General features: G+C 54.9%; 2 protein-coding genes across 18 annotated transcripts in view; one reads left to right on the forward strand and one right to left on the reverse strand.

The window, feature by feature from the left end:
- Positions 1-7,568: 7,568 nt before the first annotated feature.
- SCNN1G (sodium channel epithelial 1 subunit gamma) lies at positions 7,569-19,091 on the reverse strand. Of its 2 annotated transcripts, XM_041490401.1 has the most exons (13): positions 18,983-19,091; positions 18,455-18,779; positions 17,397-17,691; positions 16,775-16,968; positions 16,297-16,400; positions 15,387-15,550; positions 12,590-12,688; positions 11,286-11,403; positions 10,411-10,489; positions 10,275-10,332; positions 9,872-9,933; positions 9,601-9,676; positions 7,570-9,206 (listed from the first exon to the last, which is right to left on the reverse strand). In XM_041490401.1, exons 1-13 carry the CDS (start codon positions 19,002-19,004, stop codon positions 8,826-8,828), a joined length of 1,977 nt encoding a protein of 658 aa, XP_041346335.1. In that variant the 5' UTR covers positions 19,005-19,091; the 3' UTR covers positions 7,570-8,825. The 2 variants fall into 2 exon arrangements, with proteins under 2 accessions (XP_041346334.1, XP_041346335.1); XM_041490400.1 differs by lacking the exon at positions 18,983-19,091 and having other exon boundaries at positions 7,569-9,206; positions 18,455-18,931.
- USP31 (ubiquitin specific peptidase 31) overlaps positions 19,085-21,816 on the forward strand; it is a 32,768-nt gene continuing 30,036 nt past the window's right edge. For all 16 annotated transcript variants that reach the window (XR_005957086.1, XR_005957085.1, XR_005957087.1 and 13 more), the window contains exon 1: positions 19,085-19,379. Coding sequence is in view for 3 of the 16 variants with exons in the window: in XM_041490398.1 (XP_041346332.1) it covers positions 19,185-19,379 (195 nt within the window). In the remaining 13 variants the exon portion in view is untranslated. The remainder of the gene's footprint in view (positions 19,380-21,816) is intronic.

Genomic DNA, 21,816 nt, shown 5'->3' on the forward strand with positions numbered 1-21,816 from the left:
CCCGCCGCCCGGCCCGCCCCGAACCGCCCCGACGGCCGGCCGGGCCCGCCCTCCGCCGCCGGCACCGCTCCCGGCTTGGTCCCGGTTCCCTGCAGTATCGCTTTGGTATTCCCTGCAGCAGCTCTGCCGCTGCTGCTCCCGCCGGGTCGGTAACGCGGCCGGGGATCGGGGGCACGGACCCCGCGGAACCCAGAGTCACTTGGATGGGAAGGGACCTTAGGAACATAGAATCCTGGCATGGCTTGGGTTAGAAGGGACCTCAAAGCCCACCCAGTGCCGCCCCTGCCACGGCAGGGCAACCTTCCCCTGCCCCAGGGTGCCCCAAGCCCTGTCCAGCCTGGCCTTGGGCATTGCCAGGGATGCAGGGGCAGCCCCAGCTGCTCTGGGCACCTGTGCCAGGGCCTGCCACCCTCCCAGGGAAGGATTTCTTTCCAATATCCCATCTAACCCTGCCCTCTGGCATGGGGAAGCCGTTCCCCCTTGTCCCCCTTGTCACCTCACTGTTTACTTTCTCTGGTGCCAGGCTTTTGACGTGGGTGAAATAAGTGAGGTGCGTTAGTGTTTTGAAACAGTTTTATAAGCTGTTTTAGAAAGATCCTAGTATCTTTTTTCTATCTTAAAATAAGAATAAACCTTATAACCTTGGCAAAGGCTGCCTAGGACAGTAGTGGAATCACCAGCCCTGGAGAGATTTAAAAGCCATGTGGATGTGGCACGTGGGGACAAGGGTTAATGGTGGCCTTGGCAGCGCTGGGGAAATGGTTGGACTGGATGATCTTGGTGGGCTTTTCCAACCTGAATGATTCTTTGGTTCTATGTTAATTTATTTTTTTCCATAAAAAGCCTCCCTGCACTGCTGTTTGCTGCCCTGCCTGCTGCTGGGCACACTCCTGGCAGGAGTTTGAACACCCTGAGCCTGTCAAGCGTGGACTAGACAAGATACTGATTTGCAAACAGAAGGGGCAGAGCTCTTCCTCAGTGGCATCAATGGACTGAGCTGGACCTTGACCATCTCTTTCCAGGAGAAATGAGCACTGTTTCTATAAAAATGACAGAATGAACTAAACGTGGAAGCAGCTTTTCTGTTTGCTTCAGGGCTGGGAGGCAGCAGCTCAGATGGCCCCTCTCTGACGGTGATTTTCACGGTGATTAGCATGTGCTTTGTGATTTCAGGACTTAATCTCCCTGCCTCCTGTTGATCCCATAATTAATCCCTCGGGGGGGCTGGAGAGACATGCCCCCCATTTTCTGTGTTCTCCTAGCCCAGGGCCATCCCGGGCTGGGATGCCTCAGCCCAGCACTGCTGTATAAACACATTTGGGGGTAAAATCCTGAGCATCTCGAGCGAAGTGGGAGACGTCAGCTCCTCACAACAGAACAGTGAACATGGACAAACCTCCTTGGAACCATAAATCACTGCTGAGGGCAGAGCATTGTGCAGGGCAGTGATTGCCTCTTGCTAGGAGAGGTAATGGCAGATTCTTGTTCAATCAGGACTTGGTCAGACTTTCCCAAATGTCCCCGTGTTCTGTTATTTGGGAACAAAAGGGATTTTTATTTTTAACCGGCACGAGTGTACCTCATGCCATTATGTCAGGAGTGGAATGCGAGATTGTGTTTGAGAAGTATCTCCGAGGGAAGCTGGAATGAACAGGTTGGATGGACCAGGACCTGCCGGGTTCCTCTGTCCTGCCACAGTAATTGCCCTGCTGTGGCCACTGCTTTCCCAGAGAACAATGTCTGTTCCACCCTGGCAGCTCCAGCACTGGAAATAGAGCGGCTGGCGTTTGTTCCAGGGCTCGGAACATCAGTGCCCAGCCAGCAAAGACAAATGACCTTCAGCTGGCTTGACTTTCCATCATCTCTCAATTGTTTGTGAGGAAGTTTATTTCATAAGCAAACACCTCCTGCTCAAAATACAGCTGAGACGCCACAGGAAGGTCCCCTGCATCCCAGGCATTGTTTCCCCAGAGGTGTGTTGTGCTAGCATGATGCACTGCTGACAGCAGCTAAATACAGCTGGGACACCAGATCCACGGGGAAAATCAGCCCTGAAAGTGACTCCATCTGCCCGATCCACCACGTTTCAAAAATATCAACTGCTCCTAAATTTGTGTGATGGAAAGAAAACGTTTTGGTGGTGGCTGTGGCTGGTACAAAGGCAGCTGGAATTTTGCTGGATGCTGTTAGGTCTGGATGTACAGATGAAGAAGAGCAGAGGTGCTTGTCCCTATCAGTTCCTACCTGTCCCCATTGGTCCCTGTCACCATCACCCACCCAACGCTGGTGCAGGCATTGTGGCCCCGCACAGAGAGGCTGCTCCTTCTCCTTCTCCTTCTCCTTCTCCTTCTCCTTCTCCTTCTCCTTCTCCTTCTCCTTCTCCTTCTCCTTCTCCTTCTCCTTCTCCTTCTCCTTCTCCTTCTCCTTCTCCTTCTCCTTCTCCTTCTCCTTCTCCTTCTCCTTCTCCTTCTCCTTCTCCTTCTCCTTCTCCCAGTCCCTGCCCCAGTCCCTGTCCCTGTCCCTGCTCCTTCCCTGTCCCTGTCCCTGTCCCTGTCCCTGCTCCTGTCCCTGTCCCTGTCCCTGTCCCTGCCCAGTCCCTGCCCTGTCCCTGTCCCTGCCGAGGCAGCCGTGCATCCGGCACAGGCTCACCCAGCGCGGTAATTGTCAGGTTCATCGTGTGCACTTCCAGAGACACGCTGTCAGTAAATGAAATCGAGTCATTTAGTTGTGACCAGTAAAACCCCATGAAGCGACAGCGAGCATCTCACAACCACCCTGTGCCGGAGCCGCTGTGTAAAACCTGTTAACTGGGCTGTGTTTGCGTTACAAAGATCAGGCAGTAAAACCCAGACTGGTTTTGTTTTACAAGCCATGCAGAGGGAGGGAGGGAAGGGGCCCCGCGGCTCCTGCTGGCCTGGCACGCTGCTGGCCCGGTGGCCACAGCTCGGGCTGCTCGGTGCCAGGGCCGGGCGCTGGGCTGTGGCACCAGCGCGGCTCTGCCAGCCGAGCTGTGGCTGCAGGGAGGGAGGGAGGGAGGGATGGGGCAGAGTCCTCTGGGCCCGGCTGGCTCAGCCTCAGCACGGTGACACGGTGACACGGGCACCGAGCCCCGCTTGCCCTGCCGATGACGCTGGGCAGGTTCAGCGCAGCCCTGATGATTTGTCGCTGGTGGGGTTTCCCCTGGCCAGCTCTGTAACTAATTGTGACAGAGAATTAATTGCACTCATCTGCCTTTTCCGCTGTAGAAGTTTACTGGAAAAAATATCCCTCCTGCTGTGAGTGCAGCATCCTGGGATGTGGCAGCTCAGGTGGAGCCCAGTCCTCTGGATGCCCCCAGGCTGCCCTGGTACAGCCGGGAGTGCCAGCATGGCTCCAGCAGGATGCAGCAATGTAAAAGTGCCCTGGGCTGGTGCTTTATGGTCCCCTCCCATGTCCTGGGGCAAATGTGAACTATTTTGTGACTGATGACATTTTATAGCAAGATCAGAGCTGATTTATAGCAAGACCAGGAGTGATTACCCCTGTGTACCAGGGGAACAGCTTGTACCGTTCAGGATTAATTATGTAAACTTGGGTGAGAAGGTCTTAAAACCCAGAAGGACGACACTGGAGTGAGAGGCGTTGTGACAACAGGGTGATTCACCCCGGCTGGAGCCGGCTGCCACCTCCGCTGTGTTCTGGGTGATCACATCCCGCCAGCACGGCCTGTGCTCTGCTGCAGGTGAATAAATATAGGGAACACTTATTTTTAATCCCTAGAAACACATTTGGACAAAGCACATGAGTGGAAGAGAGAGATGTGACCCCGTGTCCCACACCCACACCAGCGCTGGATGGGGCCCGGCTGGCTCGGTTGCTCAGGGCTTTGCAGGTTCGGGTTGGGTTTTTGTCACTCGTCCCCTCTCCTGTACTTTGTATCTCACAGCTTTCAGAACACTGCTGATGGCAGGGCTGCTGGGGTCACAGTGCCACCACGGTCCTGGGGGGCTGGCAGGGCTGGCAGCCACATGCCCAGCAGGGAGAGGGGCTCAGGTCCTGACAGGTTCAGCTCTCACCCGGCTCCTTCTGCAGGGAAACTGAGGTAGATGCGTAACACTGGGAGGGACAAGGCAGTGCAAGAGTGTTACAGGAAAGTGCTGAGGCTTGGGTGAAGATTCCAGAGGACAGAGGCAGGAACAGTCTGTCCCCAGCCCTGGGGCCAGGTGTGTTTCCCTGTTTACACCCCGGGCTGTGTTACAGCCAGGCCAGGGAGCAGGCATGGCTGCAGGTCAGCATCCCGGGCCCATGGCTGTCCTGGGGCCGCAGGGACAAGGACAGGGGGAGTGGAGAGCCTCAGCCCTCCACCACCACTGTCCCCAGGGCCTCCACTGCCAAGCCACTTGCCCAGGGTCAGGTCCCCGGAGCCCACACTGCTCTGGAGAGGGGTGGCCTCAGCCGGGCTGGGTGCAGGCTGGGTGCAGGCCGCGTGCAGGCCGGGCCAGCGCTGCCCACGGCTGGAGTGGCACAGCAGGCTCGGTCAGAGGCTTGGATGGCAAGTGGCCTGGGGTTTCTGTTCCCCCTCCTGCCTTGGGCACTGCCCTCTCTCAGTCTCGCTGCAGGATGAGCCGTGCCCAGTGCCATGTGTGCCAGGGGGTGTGGGCAGCTGGCGAGGGCACGTCCCGGCCCGTCCTGCTCCGGGGAGATGGCGGCATGGGGATTAGTGTGGGCCTGTGGTGGCATGTCACTGTGGGGGAACTGCTGCACCCCGGGTCACGCTCTGACTCACGCTGCCTGGAACTGCTCCGGTGCCACCATGGCTGCCCTGCCAGCCTGGCCTTGGCTGGGATGCTCCGGCTGCTGGAAAATGCTTCTGAAGAGCCAAGCACAGGCGAGGCCGGGGGGGATGGCTCAGGCCATCTCTCCGGTGTGGGAACTGCTCCGGGGCTGCCCAGCTGCAAGGCTGGCTCACCCTGCCCTGGAGGTGAAGGGGTAAAACAGCCATCCACACTGTCCTGCCCTGTTTGGCCTCCCCAGGGCTGGCCTCGAGCACAAGAGCCTTGGAGCCTGGATGGATTTTCCATTTCCATAGGCATGTGCTGGAGATGCCTTTCCCCAGCCCAGCCCCATTTACATTAATGAGGCATTTAACTCCCAAACCTGTTTGTGGACCACTGGATGTCACCCAGATGTCACCACTCTAGAAGGGACCTGGGCAGTTTTTAACCCTGTCGGTGCTGCCTGGCTGCATCTGCTGGGAGCAGCTTTGGGCAGCTGCCCCTTCCTTCCACTCTGAGGAGGCTGGGGTCACCCCTCCAGGCTCACACCCCCACACGGGCAGGTTCCTGCCATCCAGAAGATCTCTGTGCCGCTGGGTTTTCCTCCTCCTCAGCCACTATCCCCCCACAGCTCCTCCATCACCTCTGGCTTTCTCCCCCCGGCAGTGGCTGCCGGAGCTGTGGAGGAGCAGAGCGAGGTTCTCCTGCTGTGCCTCCTCTCCTCAAGGGCCGGTCCCGGGGTGCCAGCAGCCTTTCCCGTGAGTCACCAGCACCTGCTGCCGCAGGTTTGTTTCAACACCTCTCCCCAGCCTGTCCCATGCTGCCTGCACCTTGGCTGTGTTTTCGGGCACTGCAGCTGCTCCCCGCAGAGCTGAACTGTGGGTCTGGGGTCACTGTCATCCCTGCCCAGAGCTGGGCACTGTGCCCCCAGCTGTACCCCAGGGACGGGAGGCAAGCGGGGCTCTTGTGAGTGAGGGGTGCCTGCTCTGGAGCCCCGAGCGGGGCTGGCTGGGCTCCCAGTGCCTGCCACGGGTCCCCGCGAGCACTGTCCCCATGGCAGGAGACCGGGCTTCCCACCTGGGCCTGGAGCCAGCGCAGAGCAGCAGGGGATGGTGCTGAGCCCTGGGTTTTACAGCCTGTTGTTCCCGTAAACTCCGAGCTGAGTTCCTCAGACACTTTGGGTTTATAATGTTTAGCGTGTGCCAGTCCTCATTCTCAGACCATCAAAGGTGACTTTCTGTGTTTGAGGTGACTCAGGAGTTCAGCACAGTTCAGTGTTTAACTCATGATGAAGTAAGTCGTTTCTGTAGCTCCGTGGCTCTCTGCCTTCTGAGGATTATTCATACACAGAGAAAAGGTGTTGCACCTGCCCCAAGAGTAACTGCAAACAGCACCTGCGGAACACCTGTGCTTTTCCAAAGAATTTAAAGCAAGTGTTCTCCAAAAAAGCACCTGTCAGGACACATATCCTGGGTTTTCAGTGGGAGAGCCCTGACATTTCTGCTGCTGGACCTCTACAGGTTAGCAGCCTTGCTCTCCATCAAAGGATATTCCCCTTATTGGAACTGCAGCTCTTGGTATCAAGTCTGACCAGTCCCTACACCTGCTCTCGTGCAGGGTTGGCACCACTCTGTTTATTTTCCGAGGTTTTGTTTTGCTCTGGGGTGGCTTTAGAAACACAAACCCCATACCCATCCCAGTCTGTGCCAGCTGCCAGTGCCTTCCCCAGCCCTAGAGTGGGTTGGGGGGTGTTCCCTCCTGTCAGGGGGCTGATTGCATGACCAGCACTTGCTGATTGCATGATCAGCACTCAGCACTCGCTGATTTAACCCAGCTCTGAGGGCTGCTGGGGCTGGGCAGAGGTGCTTGAGCAGCCTGAGGGGAAGAGGAAATTCAGGAGCAGCTCAGCAGTGGGGAGCTGGGTCAGTGTCTCCTTAGCACTGCCTGCAGCAGGTGTGAGCAAACCCTGTGGAGAGCTGTGGTCTCAGGGGCTGCTGCACACGCAGGTACAGGTGTGGAGTGGAAGAAGCGTGCTGTGGCCCACTTTGTGCTGTTTGCTTGCTGTCCCCGGAGGTGAGCCCCCCGTGATCCCTGTAGGCTGTGCTCCGGGGCAGCTGGCCCCTCTGCACGGGTAGGCAGGTCCTCAGTCGGGGGTAACGGGGCCAGAGCAGCTCCTGTGCCAGCACCACCGAGCTGGCAAGGAAGGAGCTTGTGGTGGCGTGTTCCTTAGCTCTGCACTTTGCTGTTACTCCTGCCCCTGCTGTACAGAGACAGCTCATGCCTGTAACACCAAGGGGAGGTGGGTGGGCTGCTCTATTCTGCTCTGGATGTTCTGCCACTGCTGCCCACGGGGCAAAACTGTCATGATGAGCTGGTATTTGGTGCTGTTAGAGGTGATGGGGATGAGCCACGGCTCTCCCAGGGCTGGACCAGGGGCTGAGGCAGATCTGCTTCCCACTTTTCCTGTGGCCTCCAAGGGACTGCTCAGGGCAGAGCTGTCTGGGGACACCTGAAGTTCCAGTGGTTTTGGTCTCTTGCTGGTTAACATTGCTTTGTGAAAGGCCTTTTCACTCTTTCTGCTTGCACCCCGTGCTCCTCCTGCCTGCTCCAGAGCTGGGTCCCACAGGATCCCCCTGCTCCATCTCTGCTGAGAGGCCTGGGGTATCTGGCTGGGAGGCTTGGCCCTGCTGAGACCCTACAGCCCCTGGGCAGGCAGAGACAAGTCCCCTCAGCTCTCAGGATGCCTGCAGGGAAGTAACTCATACAGCGGTGGTTTAAAAACAAAAAAAAAGGCAAAGCAATTACTCAAAAATATATCTTTATTTTTTCAGTTTGTCATATACTTAAATAATTCAGTTAAAATAGGTTTTATTGCACATTAAAGAACCTTTCTGGATTCTCACTGTCCTCTATAAGGTCATAGAGAAAGGAAAGGAGACTCTTCCACTCAGACACCCTGACACTCTTTGCATGGCTCTGGCCCTACAGACCCCAACAGCCAGTGTGGGGTGGGCTCTGCTCATCATCTCACAGGGAGCTGAAGGCAGCAGAGTGGGCTGTGGCAGGAGGGAGCCCTCGAGGCTGTGCTGCACAGGAGGTAAAACGTGGGTGCTGACACTGCTCTGTGGACGGGAGTGCGTGGGGGCAAGGTGGATGAGGTACAGGTGGGGGGAAACATCCTCCAGGCATTGCCAGCTCCAGGGCAGGCAGGTGGGGAACTGGGTGGCTGCAGGAGGAAGTCCTTGCCTGGGGTTGAGCAGGAAAAGAGCAGCCAGCTAGCTCCCTGTGAGGCTTCTGGGAAGTAATTTAATGAGCTCCTTGGAAGTTATGTTTAAGGGTTACCTGAGTGATGTGGAATGGAACAAGCTTGCAGAGGATGCACTTCATTACTGTGCTCCAAATTGGATTTCATGCCCTTTCAGATGATTCTTTGGGGATGACTCGGGCTTTCCTACCCCAGCTGTATAGTAACTTGCTCTACAAGCCCAGTTCTGGTTGTCCTGGCTTTTCATCTCACAAGAAAGAGCTCCTCAGGCCACCATTGGAATCAGGTTTCTAATGAAAATTCAAGTGAGAGCTTTCCTTTTATGTTCTTTTGTGCTTTACCCAAGCCCCTGTCATGCCCTTCCTACAAATGCCACCCTGGATTCCTGACAGCCTGGGGTTTTTCCCACAAGTCCAGCCACACAGCAGAGAGCAATTAGTGTTAATGCTCAATGTGGCATCAATCTGCTGCTGTGGAGCAATTCCTGCCCACATGCAATGGGGTGTGTGCAGCTGGTGGCTAATGCGTGCCTTTGCCTGGTGAGACATCCCAGCTTAGCACCACATCCTGCTCCAGCCATCTCCTGCCATCATTAACTCCAGAACTGATGTTGCTCGAAGCTCCGAATGTCTCTGAGCCCTTGGCTTTTGTGTGTGAGCTTTGCTCAGGGCAGCTTTACTGCCAGTTCAATCCCTGAGGAAGGGTCTGACCTGACAGCCCCTGAGTGCCGGTCTGGATGGGCGCCCTTTGCCCCGGACACGTGGGTGCAGCGCCCACCTCTTGGGGCACGCGGGTGGGTGACAGTGTCAGTGCTGGCCGAGCTCCAGCGTGTCAGGCAGCTGCTCTGTGAAGGCTGTCTCCAGCCGCAGGGTGCTGTAATTGGGGGGGGGAGTCCTGGGCAGGGGGCTGTCCTGGGGCAGCGGCAGGCGCAGGGCGGTGGTGAAGGTGGGCAGGTCCTCGTCCACGCACGCGGGGTTGTCGTGGCCCTGCCTCTCCGGGTCGCTGGCGGGCGGCGCGCTGCCCCGCTGCCGGCCGTTCCACCACTTCTTGGCCCTCTGCCACTGGCGCCGCATGACGATGGACAGCGAGTCGATGAAGAACACCTCCACGATCTCGATGACACACACCACGGAGCAGCTCATCCACAGGCCCAGCTGGCCCCCGAAGTTGGACAGAAGAATGACGAGCTGCAAGAGCAGAGAGCACAAGGTTAGGGTCTGCAATGGGCACGTGTCCGTGGTGCCATTATGGGAAGGGAGACAGGGCCGGGGCACCCAGGGCTCGCTCAGCACTCCCAAATGCTGTGGGCCCATCTCTGCTGTTCCTCTCTCTGGCTCAGCTTCAGAAGGAGCTTGGAGCTGAGCTTGCTGCGCAGCCCCTGCACAGCTCGGGGCTGGACAGGCAGAGACGTGGCCCGAGATAAGGGCTGGAAAGGGCAGGACCAGCCCAGAGGTGCATATCTGAGATCAGCTTCCTGCCCCTGCCCGTGTGGGATCGCTCCCCTGGGCAGGTGAAAGCTTCCAGCCTGCGTGGGAGGAAGCACTGTGTCTCCTGGGAGCAGGGAGCAGCATGCTCACTCACCGTGTTGGCAGGATTCTCCGAAATGAATCTCTCGTTCAGGTCCTTGTAAAACACCATGAGGTTGGCAAGGTCTGTCCTGGGGAAGAAGGAGGCAGGCAGAGGGTTTAGTAAAACAATAACATGAAACATACTGAAAAACTATGCAAATAACCAGTTGGACCAGTAGGGCTGGGCTGCTCCAAGGGAGCTTTTTCCCCAATTGCCATCATTAGGGCTGCTGAGATCGTATCAGAGCTGGAGGTGCAAGGCAGGAACACACAGGGGGACTTACTTGTTCAGCTTCTTGTTGAGTTTTTGCCCTTTGTCCCAAGAGAGAACCCGGAGCATCCAGTCCTGGAGAACAGACAGAGAATGCTGCTCTAGCTGCAGGTTCTTGTGCAGAGACCCTTGGGAAGGGACTCATGCTCCACATCTCCTTGGGCTAGTATGGGTACCAGAACTGAGTGTGTGACAGGCCAGCTGAGCCCAAGGGGATCTCCCAAGAGAAATTTCAGTTTAATGATGATCTCCTGGAGGGGAAGCCCTGAGCTGGAAACTACAGACTGGTCTCTGGGAGTAGTATCACTGAATGCTACTGAGTACCCCAGGGCCTCCTGCTGTTGTGCTGAGCCTCTGGGGTTACTCAATGCCTTGTGCCAGGCTGCTGTTCTGGGGGAGTGCAACTGGGGACTGACCTCTGACACGACGGATGGCCACTGAGCAATGCTGGTGGTGAGCGCCCACTCCTTGAAGCTGCAGAGAGAGGCAGGATGTCACTCGTGAGCTCCAACTCCCACACACACTTTACCTCTGGCTGTGGCAAGGACTTACCTGCAGGCGTCTTTGCAGATCTGCTGGCAGCCCAGCTGCTCCTTCACAAACTTCTCATGCAGTCTGTAGTAGCAGTACACTGCAGGGGAGGAGCAGGATGTGTGTGAGAAGCCAGAAAGAAAACCTGCTACCTGGGCTGGAGTGGGACATCTGGGGCATAGGTGGCCTTTGTGGCCATCGCCTACATGGTGGGGATAAAAAGATTTACCCTAGAAATATTGCAAAAGACTCTTGAGAAGTGGCTGTCACTTGATATAGGCATGAAAACTGCCACACCTGGACAAGCCCTCCACTCCACTGTTCTGTGGTGGGCACAGGTGACAAGCCATCAGGGGAGGGTTCACAAACCAGGCAGTGTGAGCAAGGGAGGCACTTCTGGCTCTGGGTGTGGGGGCTTAAGTGGGTTAAAGCAGATTTGCCTCATCCCAGCATGCTGGGTGTGCAGCAGCTGTGACAGAGACACTGGGGGTGCTGGTACAGGGCTGTGTGACAGGGACACTGGGGGTGCTGGTACAGGGCTGTGACAGGGACACTGGGGGTGCTGGGTACAGGGCTGACAGGGACACTGGGGGATGCTGGTACAGGGCTGTGTGACAGTGACACAGGGTGCTGGTACAGGGCTGTGTGACAGGGACACAGGGTGCTGGTACAGGGCTGTGTGACAGGGACACTGGGGGTGCTGGGTACAGGGCTGACAGGGACACTGGGGGATGCTGGTACAGGGCTGTGTGACAGTGACACAGGGTGCTGGTACAGGGCTGTGTGACAGGGCCACTGGGTGCTGGTACAGGGCTGTGTGACAGGGACACCGGGGGTGCAGGGGACAGGACTGGCAGCTGAGGCATGTGCAGTGCCAGAGGTGCTTCAATACTAACTCCAGTTTGGGTTCTTCTTGTAGTTGCAGTACTCGGCCCCAGCGGGTAAGGGCTGTGCATACTGGGCACAGCCACACGAGTCCACCATGGCCTTCTGGAAGCAGGAGTGCAGGCAGATCTGGGGAGAAAAAACAGAGCTGGGGACTAAGAGGCAGCACCAAGCTCCAGGCTCCTGTGCACCTAAAAACATCCTGCTTATGACAACAGCAGTGGGATGGGAACGCTGTTTCCCTGGCCTTTAGGCTCTGCTGTGAGTGAATACAAACACGGTGCACAGTGGAGGGCTGAGGTTCTAGTGCAAAAAAGAAAAGAATATAATCTTCTTGGAGAATTACATATATGGTGGTTCTGTGAATGCCCCTACTTCCCCTGTAGCCACCAAAAGCTTCAGTGTTGCAGTGCTGCAGTTGCTCTTTAGAGAGTCAAGGAGAAGGCTTAAGGCCTGCCATGGCACATGGCCCATGAATCACTAACTAGGTGTGGGAAGTGACTCACAGCAGCAAACGTTCAGGCTTCCACCAAACCCTGCTGGTGCCTCCTAAGAGAGGTGAAGCTGGGAGGATTAACAGGGCAGCAGAGCTGTGGCTTGTGCTAAAACACTGGGACGTGCAGGAACAGAACTTCTCTTTTAAATCCCAGTCAAGCCTTTCAGTCCCAGTCCCAGCCCTCCTGAGCACTGAGTTTCGGTGAGTACTGTTATTAAAAACCTGAGATAATGTCTGGGTGATCCTACCTGGCACTACACCACGGCAGATTTCATATTCCCCATAAAACAGAAATTCAGCCTAGACCTGGGCTTTGCAGCAGGCAGCAGCTAATGTAAATACAGTTCTTCAAGTGGAGAGTACCAGAGCAACTGACACTCTCCAAGAGGACCCAATTACAGAAACCATGCAAAATTAGTGGAAACTTACTCTGTAAACAAACATCCTGCTATCTGGATACTGATTAGATGGTTTCTGTTATTCTTGGAGTCCTAAAGGTCACAATTTCTGGCTTCAAGGGTTACTAAGCTGCAACCTTTACTTGGCCAATATTTTCCAGTCTCACATTGCTTGAAAATTGCCTAATGAGCTCATGTTCTCTCTTTATCTAACAGGGTGCCTGAGGGAACTTCAAACAGCAACCACTTAGGAATAAAAGTTGGATTTTAAGAAGTGCCGTCGCATTTTACATCAGTGGTAAAAGCAACAGCCCTGTGCTCAGACTGTTCCCAGTTTCAGGTCCTGAACCACAGACTGTTATAAAGCTTTCCATGCAGGTAATTTTCAAGCAACTGATAAACCCAAATGTAATGGCTTTACCTGGAGTGAATAGCTCTTGTTATAGAGATTTTCCACAGGTATGTCAGCTCCTGTCTCTGTGCAGTCACTGTAGGGTTTGCTCAGCTTGCGAGACTGAGTCTGAAAAGAAAAAACGTGTGTTTTTGGAGTTCAGAGAAACCAAAGGATTCAGTGACACTTTATCCCAACTCTGAAACTGTAAGTGATAAGGCAGCTTTGAATAGAATGTTTACCTTTTGCTACCTAAAGTGATTTGTCGATCCCTTGTCAAAACAAGGGTTTTTTGTCTCTAATATCCGTTTCCCAAAATAACTGTTCTGCTGGGATTCTCTGCTGTCTTCCTGGAAACCTTCTGCAGGAATGCAGGGTGGTGTAATCACAGCAGTGAGGATTTTCCAGAGTAATCCATATGCATGTTCTCTCCTAGTCTTAGAGGCTGTGTGTCCTTTACTCTGGATGTTTGTGTTCTGAGGGACGGCAGTTGTCGGGGGTTTTGGGTTATTTTCTGTGAGGATCCCCACCTGCCTGAGCTGCTGTTGCACTGGCTGCTCCTGTGCTGTGGGTAAACAGCACTTGAGGCTCCACTGGTGCTCAACAGCACCTCTCTCAATCCACTCTAAATCAAATGTTTGTGTCTCCCTCAAACCTTTCTCCAGGTGCTACTTTGACCATTCCTCTCAAATGCTAATGACTTTTCCCCACTCCCAATCTCTGCCCAGAGCAAAGAGCTCTGACATGCCAAGTCTGTGCCTGCAAGCTCTGTGAAACCAGGGCTGGGAGCCTTCAAATTCCCCGAAATCTGATTCCAGCTCCATGGCCCACTTCCTGCAGACTGCCTTACCTCCCTCAGCCCCTGCTATCTTTCTGCACTAATTACCCACTTTACAATAGAGTGGTCTGAAACCACAAGAAACATCCATTTAAGAATCCATTCACTGATCTTTCTCTATAGAGTTTTAAATTAGAATTAAAAATTCTGTACAAAGATCAATCCAGCAGGAACAAGAGAAAGGCAGTTACCCCTGAGGCACTGAATGCAGCCCCCGAGGCCACACCTGATAAGAGCATACCTCACCACTTTGTCTACAGCAAGAGAAGGCTCTGGGCCAGTATGGTGCAAGTCAACACTTTCAGAGATGCTCAAATCTCTCTTTGGAGGGAAAGATGGAATTTCAATACTAAGAGATATGTTACTTTGAAAACTGACTGAAACCAGCTCATAAATTCCACATTCAATGTAGTGCCAAGACACGACCTCAGTCTGCTCCTGGGGCTTCCAAGAGATGATCGATCCTTTGTATAGAATTATTTTGTTATGGCTTATGCTCCTACAAAACTTACTTGTTCCTTCAGGTACTGAAATAATTCCCAAACTAAATATTTAACTGAAGCGTTGCAACTCTGACCAAGCAATGCCTTGTTTGCATGCCAAACATCTTGGAATATTTTTGGGGGTGGGGGGCAGTCCTAGTACCCAGCAGAAAGCCATGAGCAATAACCAGGCACTGATGCTTGTTCAGAGCCCAGCGAGCAGCACCGTGGGACGCAGCTGCTGTGTCCTCCTTTGTGACCTTGCACGTGGGGACAGGCACTGATCTGGCACCTCGGTGCTGCAGCCCTGTCCTGACCCCCACCACTCAGCAGGCTCTCCGGAGTTGTTTTTCCCCAGCAGGACAGTGACCCCCAGCTTTTTTCTGAGACCAGAAATTGTGTCCAGCTTCTATTTTGGCTGCCTCATTAGGATGCAATTGGATCCCTTCCTCGTGACAAATCTTTTATATACAGACATTAAGATGTATCTTGCTTTTGATGCTACAGCAAAAGTTCAACCCTATTGTGCTAGGAGCACATTACTTTAAATATTGAGACTGCCTTGTGTGACCTTCTCTGTACAGTGTGACGGTGACAGAGTCTTAAGAGAGTTCGTGTCCTCACACCATCCTGGCTCCCAAACCTCTCAGTCATGCCTGACCAAGGAGTTGCTGCCAGTTTTCCAGACAGCTGGAAGACAGATAACTATCTGCATTTTGTAAAACATCAGCCCTCTTTTAATGCCTTTTCTAATGCAGGGCCTATCTGATGCGGCATACCCAGATAAGCAGGATGGCTGATGCTCCACCAGAAAGAAAGGCAGAGCTGAAGTGCTCACTTAACAGCCCATCCAGATGAAAGGGGACCTGACACAGCTTTCGCTGCTGTGCCGAACCCCCTTGGGCCGAATGCCTCCTCTGAACTACACTAAATGGGGAGAGCAGAGCTGCAGCTCTCCTTGCCTTTGCTCACTGCTGGCAAAAGCAAAGCTGCTGCCCACGGGAGTGGTTTACTGCTGGGACAGAGAGAAAACCAGCGAAATGAGGTTTACATTCACAAAACAGTTCAAGGGGTTGCGTTGTCGCCACTCCTGAGGAGCCGACCCCAGCGCGGGACCCACAGCTCCAGCTCCTCCGCCCGGGGACCCTGGCGGGGTGAAACTCCCTGCTCACTGCTAAAGCCAAACAAGGCACTTGACAATACATTTCTGTGGTTGTGGATTTTGCTGTGAAAACAAAACCAAAAATCCCCTGGAAAGCCAAGGGGTGGAAGAAAAAGGAGAACAAACAATATCCCAGGCCAGCTTGGTTTAGAAAGACCTGATTTTCCCACGGTCTATTTTTCAGAAAAGTGCTGTCACAGGATTTCCTTCAGGGCACTTCAGCTGCTGAGTGGGAGGTATTTAAAGGCCTTCGAGCTGCTGGCTCTCTGAAATCACCCCATCAGTTCCTATTTACAGCTGTACCGAGGCAAAGGTGTGCCTGAAAAGGAGATTGTTGCTACTCACAAAGTGCATCCCTATGGAGGTGGCTGCTGCAGTCTCAATTTCCGTGCCAATGTCTTCAATGAAGGGATACTCGTTTTGGTCGTGGATCATGATCTTGGCTCCTGTGGATGTCACCAGGAAGGGGTTGTAGTCTGCTTCGTCGATGTACAGAACAACCTGCAATCCTGAGCCACAGAGACAAGGCAGGAAGTTACACCAGGAGCTAGAGCCACGTTTTCTGGTCAGGGAGGGCAGCACGGTTTGTTTCATGTTATCTGGCCTTAAGCAGAACTGTAACAGCCAAGCACAGCCTCTGCTCAGCCAGACCAAGACACCTGCAGCCAGTAACATCCCTTGGTGGTACTGAGTACAGCAATGGCATGTCAGAAGCTGAGAATGTGGCTGGAACTCACTTTAAAAAGTTATATAACTGGGCAGCAGTAATTTCAGCTGGAAAACATTAGTGATGCAATGATATTATCTGTATTCTCAGGCAAGAGTTTGCACTAGTTCAAACAGGCATTTCCCCAATCAGCCTGTACATCTACAGCCAACACATCGCTCACGCTCCAGCAGGATCCAGTTTGCTGAACCACTTGTTATCAAACAGTTCCTCTGCAAACCACCCTGGAACACCACACGTGTGCAAAGTGCCCCGGAACACCACGTGTGTGCAGGGCCCTGGAACAGCCCAGGTGTGCACAGGGCCCCGGAACAGCCCAGGTGTGCCAGGGCCCCGGAACAGCCCAGGTGTGCAGAGCCCCGGAACAGCCCAGGTGTGCAGTGTGCCCCGGAACAGCCCAGGTGTGCAATGTGCCCCAGAACAGCCCAGGTGTGCCAGGGCCCCGGAACAGCCCAGGTGTGCAGAGCCCTGGAACAGCCCAGGTGTGCAGTGTGCCCCGGAACAGCCCAGGTGTGCACAGGCACTCACCGTACTCGCTGCCACCCGTGGAGGTGCTCAGGACGGTCCCGCTCTCGCCGCTGTTGAAGGTGTAGCAGTTGCCGTGGAGGGGGTGATGGAAACGAGTGAAGTGCCTGGAAGAAATCGAATATCGTGACATTGTGGGAGAAAGGCAGCACATTTGGACTTCGGTTTTGACAGAGACAGACCAGGACTGCATGGGGGGCTTATTAAACTTATTGAAAAGAAGTTTATTTTGCTGAAAGATGTGGGTCTCTTTCTGAGTAACTTGAAACTACGTGGCAGTATGACCTAGTTTAGTATTTCAGGAGATGGGAACTCGAGGAAGTTTTAATGCGGGAATGGGGGTTAATAGCATGGGGGAGGCAGATTCACAGACCTAGCAGTGGCTTCTGCCAGAATTCAGCAAATACCAAATATTCCATTCCTACATATTATGGACTTGGAAATAAGCTGTTAAGATGGCAGGAATTTTCTGTGCACTGACCTTTTGTCACAAGATAGGCCATCAAAGAAACACGTCAGTATAAGGTCCTCCGCAGAATAACTCAATTTTTCTTTAGTCTCCAGGGGAATTTGTGCCATGATGTTCATGTAGTGCAGCTTGTACCACTCCTGGATAGCGTTAACACCCGAACTGAACGTGTACAGGGCACACTCACTGCTGTTGTTTGCGTCACACTGACAAGCACAGAGGGGAAAAAGCATTTCAGACGGACTGAAATCAGGGATTCTACAAGGCAGGTGTAAATTAAGGATGGCACATCTGACAGTGTTTCTCTTCCACAGAAATAACCATGTATGAAGTTACAGCGGGCATCAAAGACCTTTTATGCAGGGCTAAGTAATATCACCAAATATTTCAGGACCAAAAGAAAGGCCACAGATGACACTGACTATTTGGGAAGACTTCAGGAAGGTACTTCTCTAGAGGGGAATCTGCAGCAGCCATGGAGGCTTAGGCAGAAGAGCAGACAGAGTGCTCTTCACCACTGTGCACTGCAGAGCCACCTGAGCAGGCAATAAAACCTGCCAGAGGGACACTGACCCCAGCACAGCCCTTTGCTGCCCCACAGGGAACTTGCTGGCCAGGGCACAGTGACACTCACCAGCTGAAAGCCAATTATGTCATTGGAATCACCCGAGTTCACGATGGACGAGTCCTTGTGAAAGACACTTCCCTCTATTTTCCTCTTCTGCCCACTGTGCAGGTCAGTCGCTGTCCTGGAGAAGTCCTCGACCTTCAGCAGAGGGATCTGTTCGAAGAAGTCGCTCCCTGTGCTGTTCCAGTCATCCACCGACCGGCGCACCTTGGACTTGCCCTCAGAAAATCCATAGAAAGTTTCCAAAGCTTTTTTTGTCTCTTTGTCCAATTCAGATAAATATTCTTTCATGGCACTGTACCTGCACGGGAGACAAGGCGACAGTGACATCCCATCCCACCTCTCTGCCGGCTGCACTGTGGATGCCACGGCTTGGGACAGAATTCCCTGTGGAAGCCTCCCACCAGGTTGTCACATCAGTGAGGGCAGACACAGCTATGTCCATGGAGAGATCTTGGAGCAAGGACCCCAGGAAGCAGAGCAGACTGAACTACAGAGAAAGTTCTCCCAAGACCCTCAAACTCCTTATGTTGGGAAGTCTGAGGAGGCAGAGTATGTGGAAATAAGACTTCATCTGTGAAGCGTCATCAAAGAGCTGGATCCCCATGGGGACCGGGGTGGGAATCTGGCAGCAGAACAGAGAGCCATGTAAAGCATGATTTGACAGGAGAAAAAGTATTGTTGATGAATCATGTCAGAACCTCCCATAGGGAAAGAAAGAAGCAAGAGAGGAGTGAGAGATGTGCCCTTTCCATTTTTTAGGAGATGATGCTGTTTGTAATCCTGGAACTTCGGTCCTGGGAGGAAGGGAATTTGAAGAGAGCCAAAGAGGTGACAGGGACTGTCTGGAGCAGAAAGCAGCACGAACCGAGCCGAGGTCAGCAGGCAGCAGTGAGGGGTGAGAGTGTAAGCCACGCAGCACAGAGGGGGATGTGGCACACCAGGTGCCCTACAGGGAAAACCCTCGGTGGGGAAAGTGCTGACACGGAGCACCGGGACGAGCTCGGGAAGGAGCCTGGCGCTGTGCGGAGCCGCCATCCTCCCAGCAGCTCCCCAAGCCTTACTTGTACGGGTTGATGTTGCAGATGGTGACGGCGGGGAACGGCAGCTTCTGGAACTGGACGGTGACGGAGACCGAGGCGCTGTAGTAGTTCATGAGGAGCTCGGCGCACTGCCAGAGGATGAGCCCCACGGCGGTGAGGGTCAGCACGATCCAGAGCAGGCGGCGCAGGCGGCCGCGGGACACCACGATGCGGCGGCAGCCGTGCGTGTTGGTGTTGAGGCAGTACCAGCGCATCAGCTCGCTCAGCGTGGGCGCCTGCGGGCCGCGCACCGGCAGCGTCCGCTTCAGCCGCGCCGTGATCTTCTTACCGGGGGCCGTGGCGGCCGCTGCGGGAGAACCGGGCACTGAGGGGGCGGCTGGGGGACCGGCGCCCGCCCGCCGCCCGGTGCCCCGCCACAGCGCGGCCGCAGGGTCCCGTCCCGTCCCGTCCCGTCCCGTCCCCCCGGAGCCGTCACCCGCCATCCCACCCCCGTCGGTGTGTGATCCCCGGAACGGCCGTCCCGGGGGGATCGCGCTCGCCGCGCCTCACCTCGGCCGCCCTCCGGCGCCATGCTCCTCTCGCAGTGCCGGCGCCGCTGCCGATGGGCCGGCGGGCGGCCGTCCCGGTACCTACCCCCGCCACCGCCCCGCCGGGCCCGCCGCGCAGCCCCGAGCCCCCGCCGCGCCCCGCCGGCACCTCCGAGGCCGTGCCCGGCGTGGCGGGGCTGCGCAACCACGGCAACACCTGCTTCATGAACGCCATCCTGCAGTGCCTCAGCAACACCGAGCTCTTCGCCGAGTTCCTGGCGCTGGAGCAGTTCCGCGGCGGGCCGCCCCCCGCCGACGGGCCGCCGCCCGCGCCCGGCGAGGTCACGGAGCAGCTGGCGCAGCTGGTGCGGGCGCTCTGGACGCTCGAGTACACCCCGCAGCACAGCCGCGACTTCAAGGTGAGCCGGGGCCTGTCCCGTCCGGGCGGGAGCAGCGAGCGCAGGGCCGCCGGCAGCGGCCCCGGAGGGCGGGTGCCCGCGGTGCGGAGGTGGCGGGGCTCGGGGCTCAGCCGGTGGTGCCGTGGCTCACAACAGGTCCAGACGCGACACGACGCCTCACCATCACACCGGCTGTCCCGGTCACCGGCTGTGGTGGGTATCTCGCCGCCGGTCCGAGCGCGCACGCGGTGGGAAGAAGCCTCTGGCCTTGCCAGCGCGTGCCAGCGCTCCGGAGTGCCGTCCCTGCTCGCAGCATCCTCCCGGAGCAGCAGACCCTGCTCAGGGGACAGCGCCGGGCACCACGGCAGCGCCCTGCGGGTGGCACAGCTGCTGCCACTGTGCTCTTGGCTCATGGTGTTTGATGCTGGCTGATGGCTCTGGATGGTTTTTATCGGTGGAAATACCCATTTTACTGTTTCGTTCCTCTACTGTGCTACCATTAGGGAAGTTGCAACTAACTGTTGTTTGGGAGTTGTGAGCGTGCAGGCAAGGAGGCTGTTGAGAGCTGTGCCTCGTAGTCTGCTAACCAAGAACTTGTGGGTCTGGGCTGATTTGGGGAGTGTGTTTCAGGAGTACCTGCTTGTACTCTCTTGCTGGGACTCGCTGGTGTTTGGCCCCGCGGTGTTCTCCTGCTGCAGCCCCTGTGCTGCGGTTCTGACAGCCCCTGCCCTGCCTGGCCTCGTAGTTTGCCCAGGAGCTGTTGGAGCAGAGGGCTTGGTCCTTGCACTGTGGTGTAAAAACACCCTGCCGGGGCTTTGGATGAAATCAGGCACAACTGTTTTAAAAGTGCCCTAGGCCTGCTTTGCCTCCTGGAATAGGGAGAAGTATTATTCCTGGCACAGAAGACTCTCTGGCTGTGTGAGAGAATCAGAGGGTGGGTGGTAGCCTCCACACCATCAAGTTAGAGACACTTAGGGGAGTGTCTCTACCACTTCTAGGGGTACTTTTCTTGCAGAGGGGATGTTCAAATGCATGAAAACAGTGAGAACATTGACAGCCCTCTGTGTGCAGTTCAGCTGGGGTGTATAGCAGGTGGAGACTGGTCCCAAAGTCAGCTCTCCCTTGGTGCCTGCTGGATGGTGGGATGTCCTAGAGGTTCCTCTGAGGTGGCAGTGGCCTTTGGCACCCCCAGTCATTTGCATGGCCAGCACCTCTTCCCTCTCTTCTCCTGTGTCTTCTGAGGCAGCTGCACCCACCTGTCCTGCAGGGGGTATTCCCTGGAGACCCTGGCTGTTTGCCTTCTCTCAGGATGCCTGCCACAAGAACCACGTGTGGCTCTGGTCTTTTCAGGACAGGTTTTTGTGGGGGAGCTCTTGGAAAGCCGATCACTCGCCGAGTCCAGTCTTGGCAGCACCACGGGGCACTCACCTTGACCTGTCACTGCTCCTGAGGTGGTGTGGCAGGAGAAGAAATTGTGGATTTCTCCTGAGTAATAGCAGGAAAAAGGGTTGTGACAGCAGGATTGTCTTCTGACAGTGGAGCTGATAGAAGGCGGAGCAGCTCTCTTTCTAGGCCAGGCTCTGCTGTTCACGCAGGCTGTGGGAGCAGGGCTGGGTACGAGTGGCAGCAGGAGGAAGAGCATCACGGCCAGGGATTAAATTAAGGCCGTGTTCCGCGGGTGTTGAGAGCAGAACTTTGCTGTTTGCAGGCACTGCTGACAGGAAGCGAGTGCAGTTCTGCTTGTGGATGGAGCTGTGCCCGTCCATCTCTGACCTGCCAGGTCCCTGGAGGTTTTGAGAAGCCTCTTGCTGGAGGGAATCTGGTCCCAGTCGATCCAGTTCAGCGCTGCACGGTGCCAGCAGCCTGGGTCCTGCTGCAGGACTGTGTTGTTGTGTCGGTGCTGTTCCCTTATAGAGGAACTTCAATTACTTCTGATATGAAATTAATGTTTCTAAAGGCAGTTAAGTTGCCTGAACCTGCTATTAAATTCAGTTTTAAATTAAACTTTTTCTCAGCAGCAGATTTGCACACATCATTTACAAATGTAAACAATGGGCTTAGATTGGAGAAAGGCAAAGATCAGTATTTTCATTCTAGAAACTGCTGCTTCTCCCCAAAACAAGGAAAACATCCCCCCAGCTTGTTCTGCTTAGAGGGTGGAACATTCCTGATCTGCCTTGATGTAATTGTTTTTAAGGGTGTAAATGTTTTCACAGAGTAATTTTGGGCTTTCCCTCCAACAGTAATAGCCACTGACAGTAATATTTATTTGATAGGCAAGAGGCTCTTTATTCAGCATGCTTTCAAATCCATGTGTTGTTTTGTTTGCTATTTTTCCTCTTTTGGCACCAAATGTAACTGGGCAAAGGCACTTGCTAATTCCTAAATACTTCTCTTCAGGTACTAAATGTATTTTAGGACAAAGGATAATGCTTCTTTTTTTGCTCATTCTTTTATG

Source organism: Pyrgilauda ruficollis, unplaced genomic scaffold (genome assembly GCF_017590135.1).
Source record: "Pyrgilauda ruficollis isolate IOZ18807 unplaced genomic scaffold, ASM1759013v1 scaffold122, whole genome shotgun sequence".
Classification (NCBI taxonomy): Eukaryota; Metazoa; Chordata; class Aves; order Passeriformes; family Passeridae; genus Pyrgilauda; species Pyrgilauda ruficollis.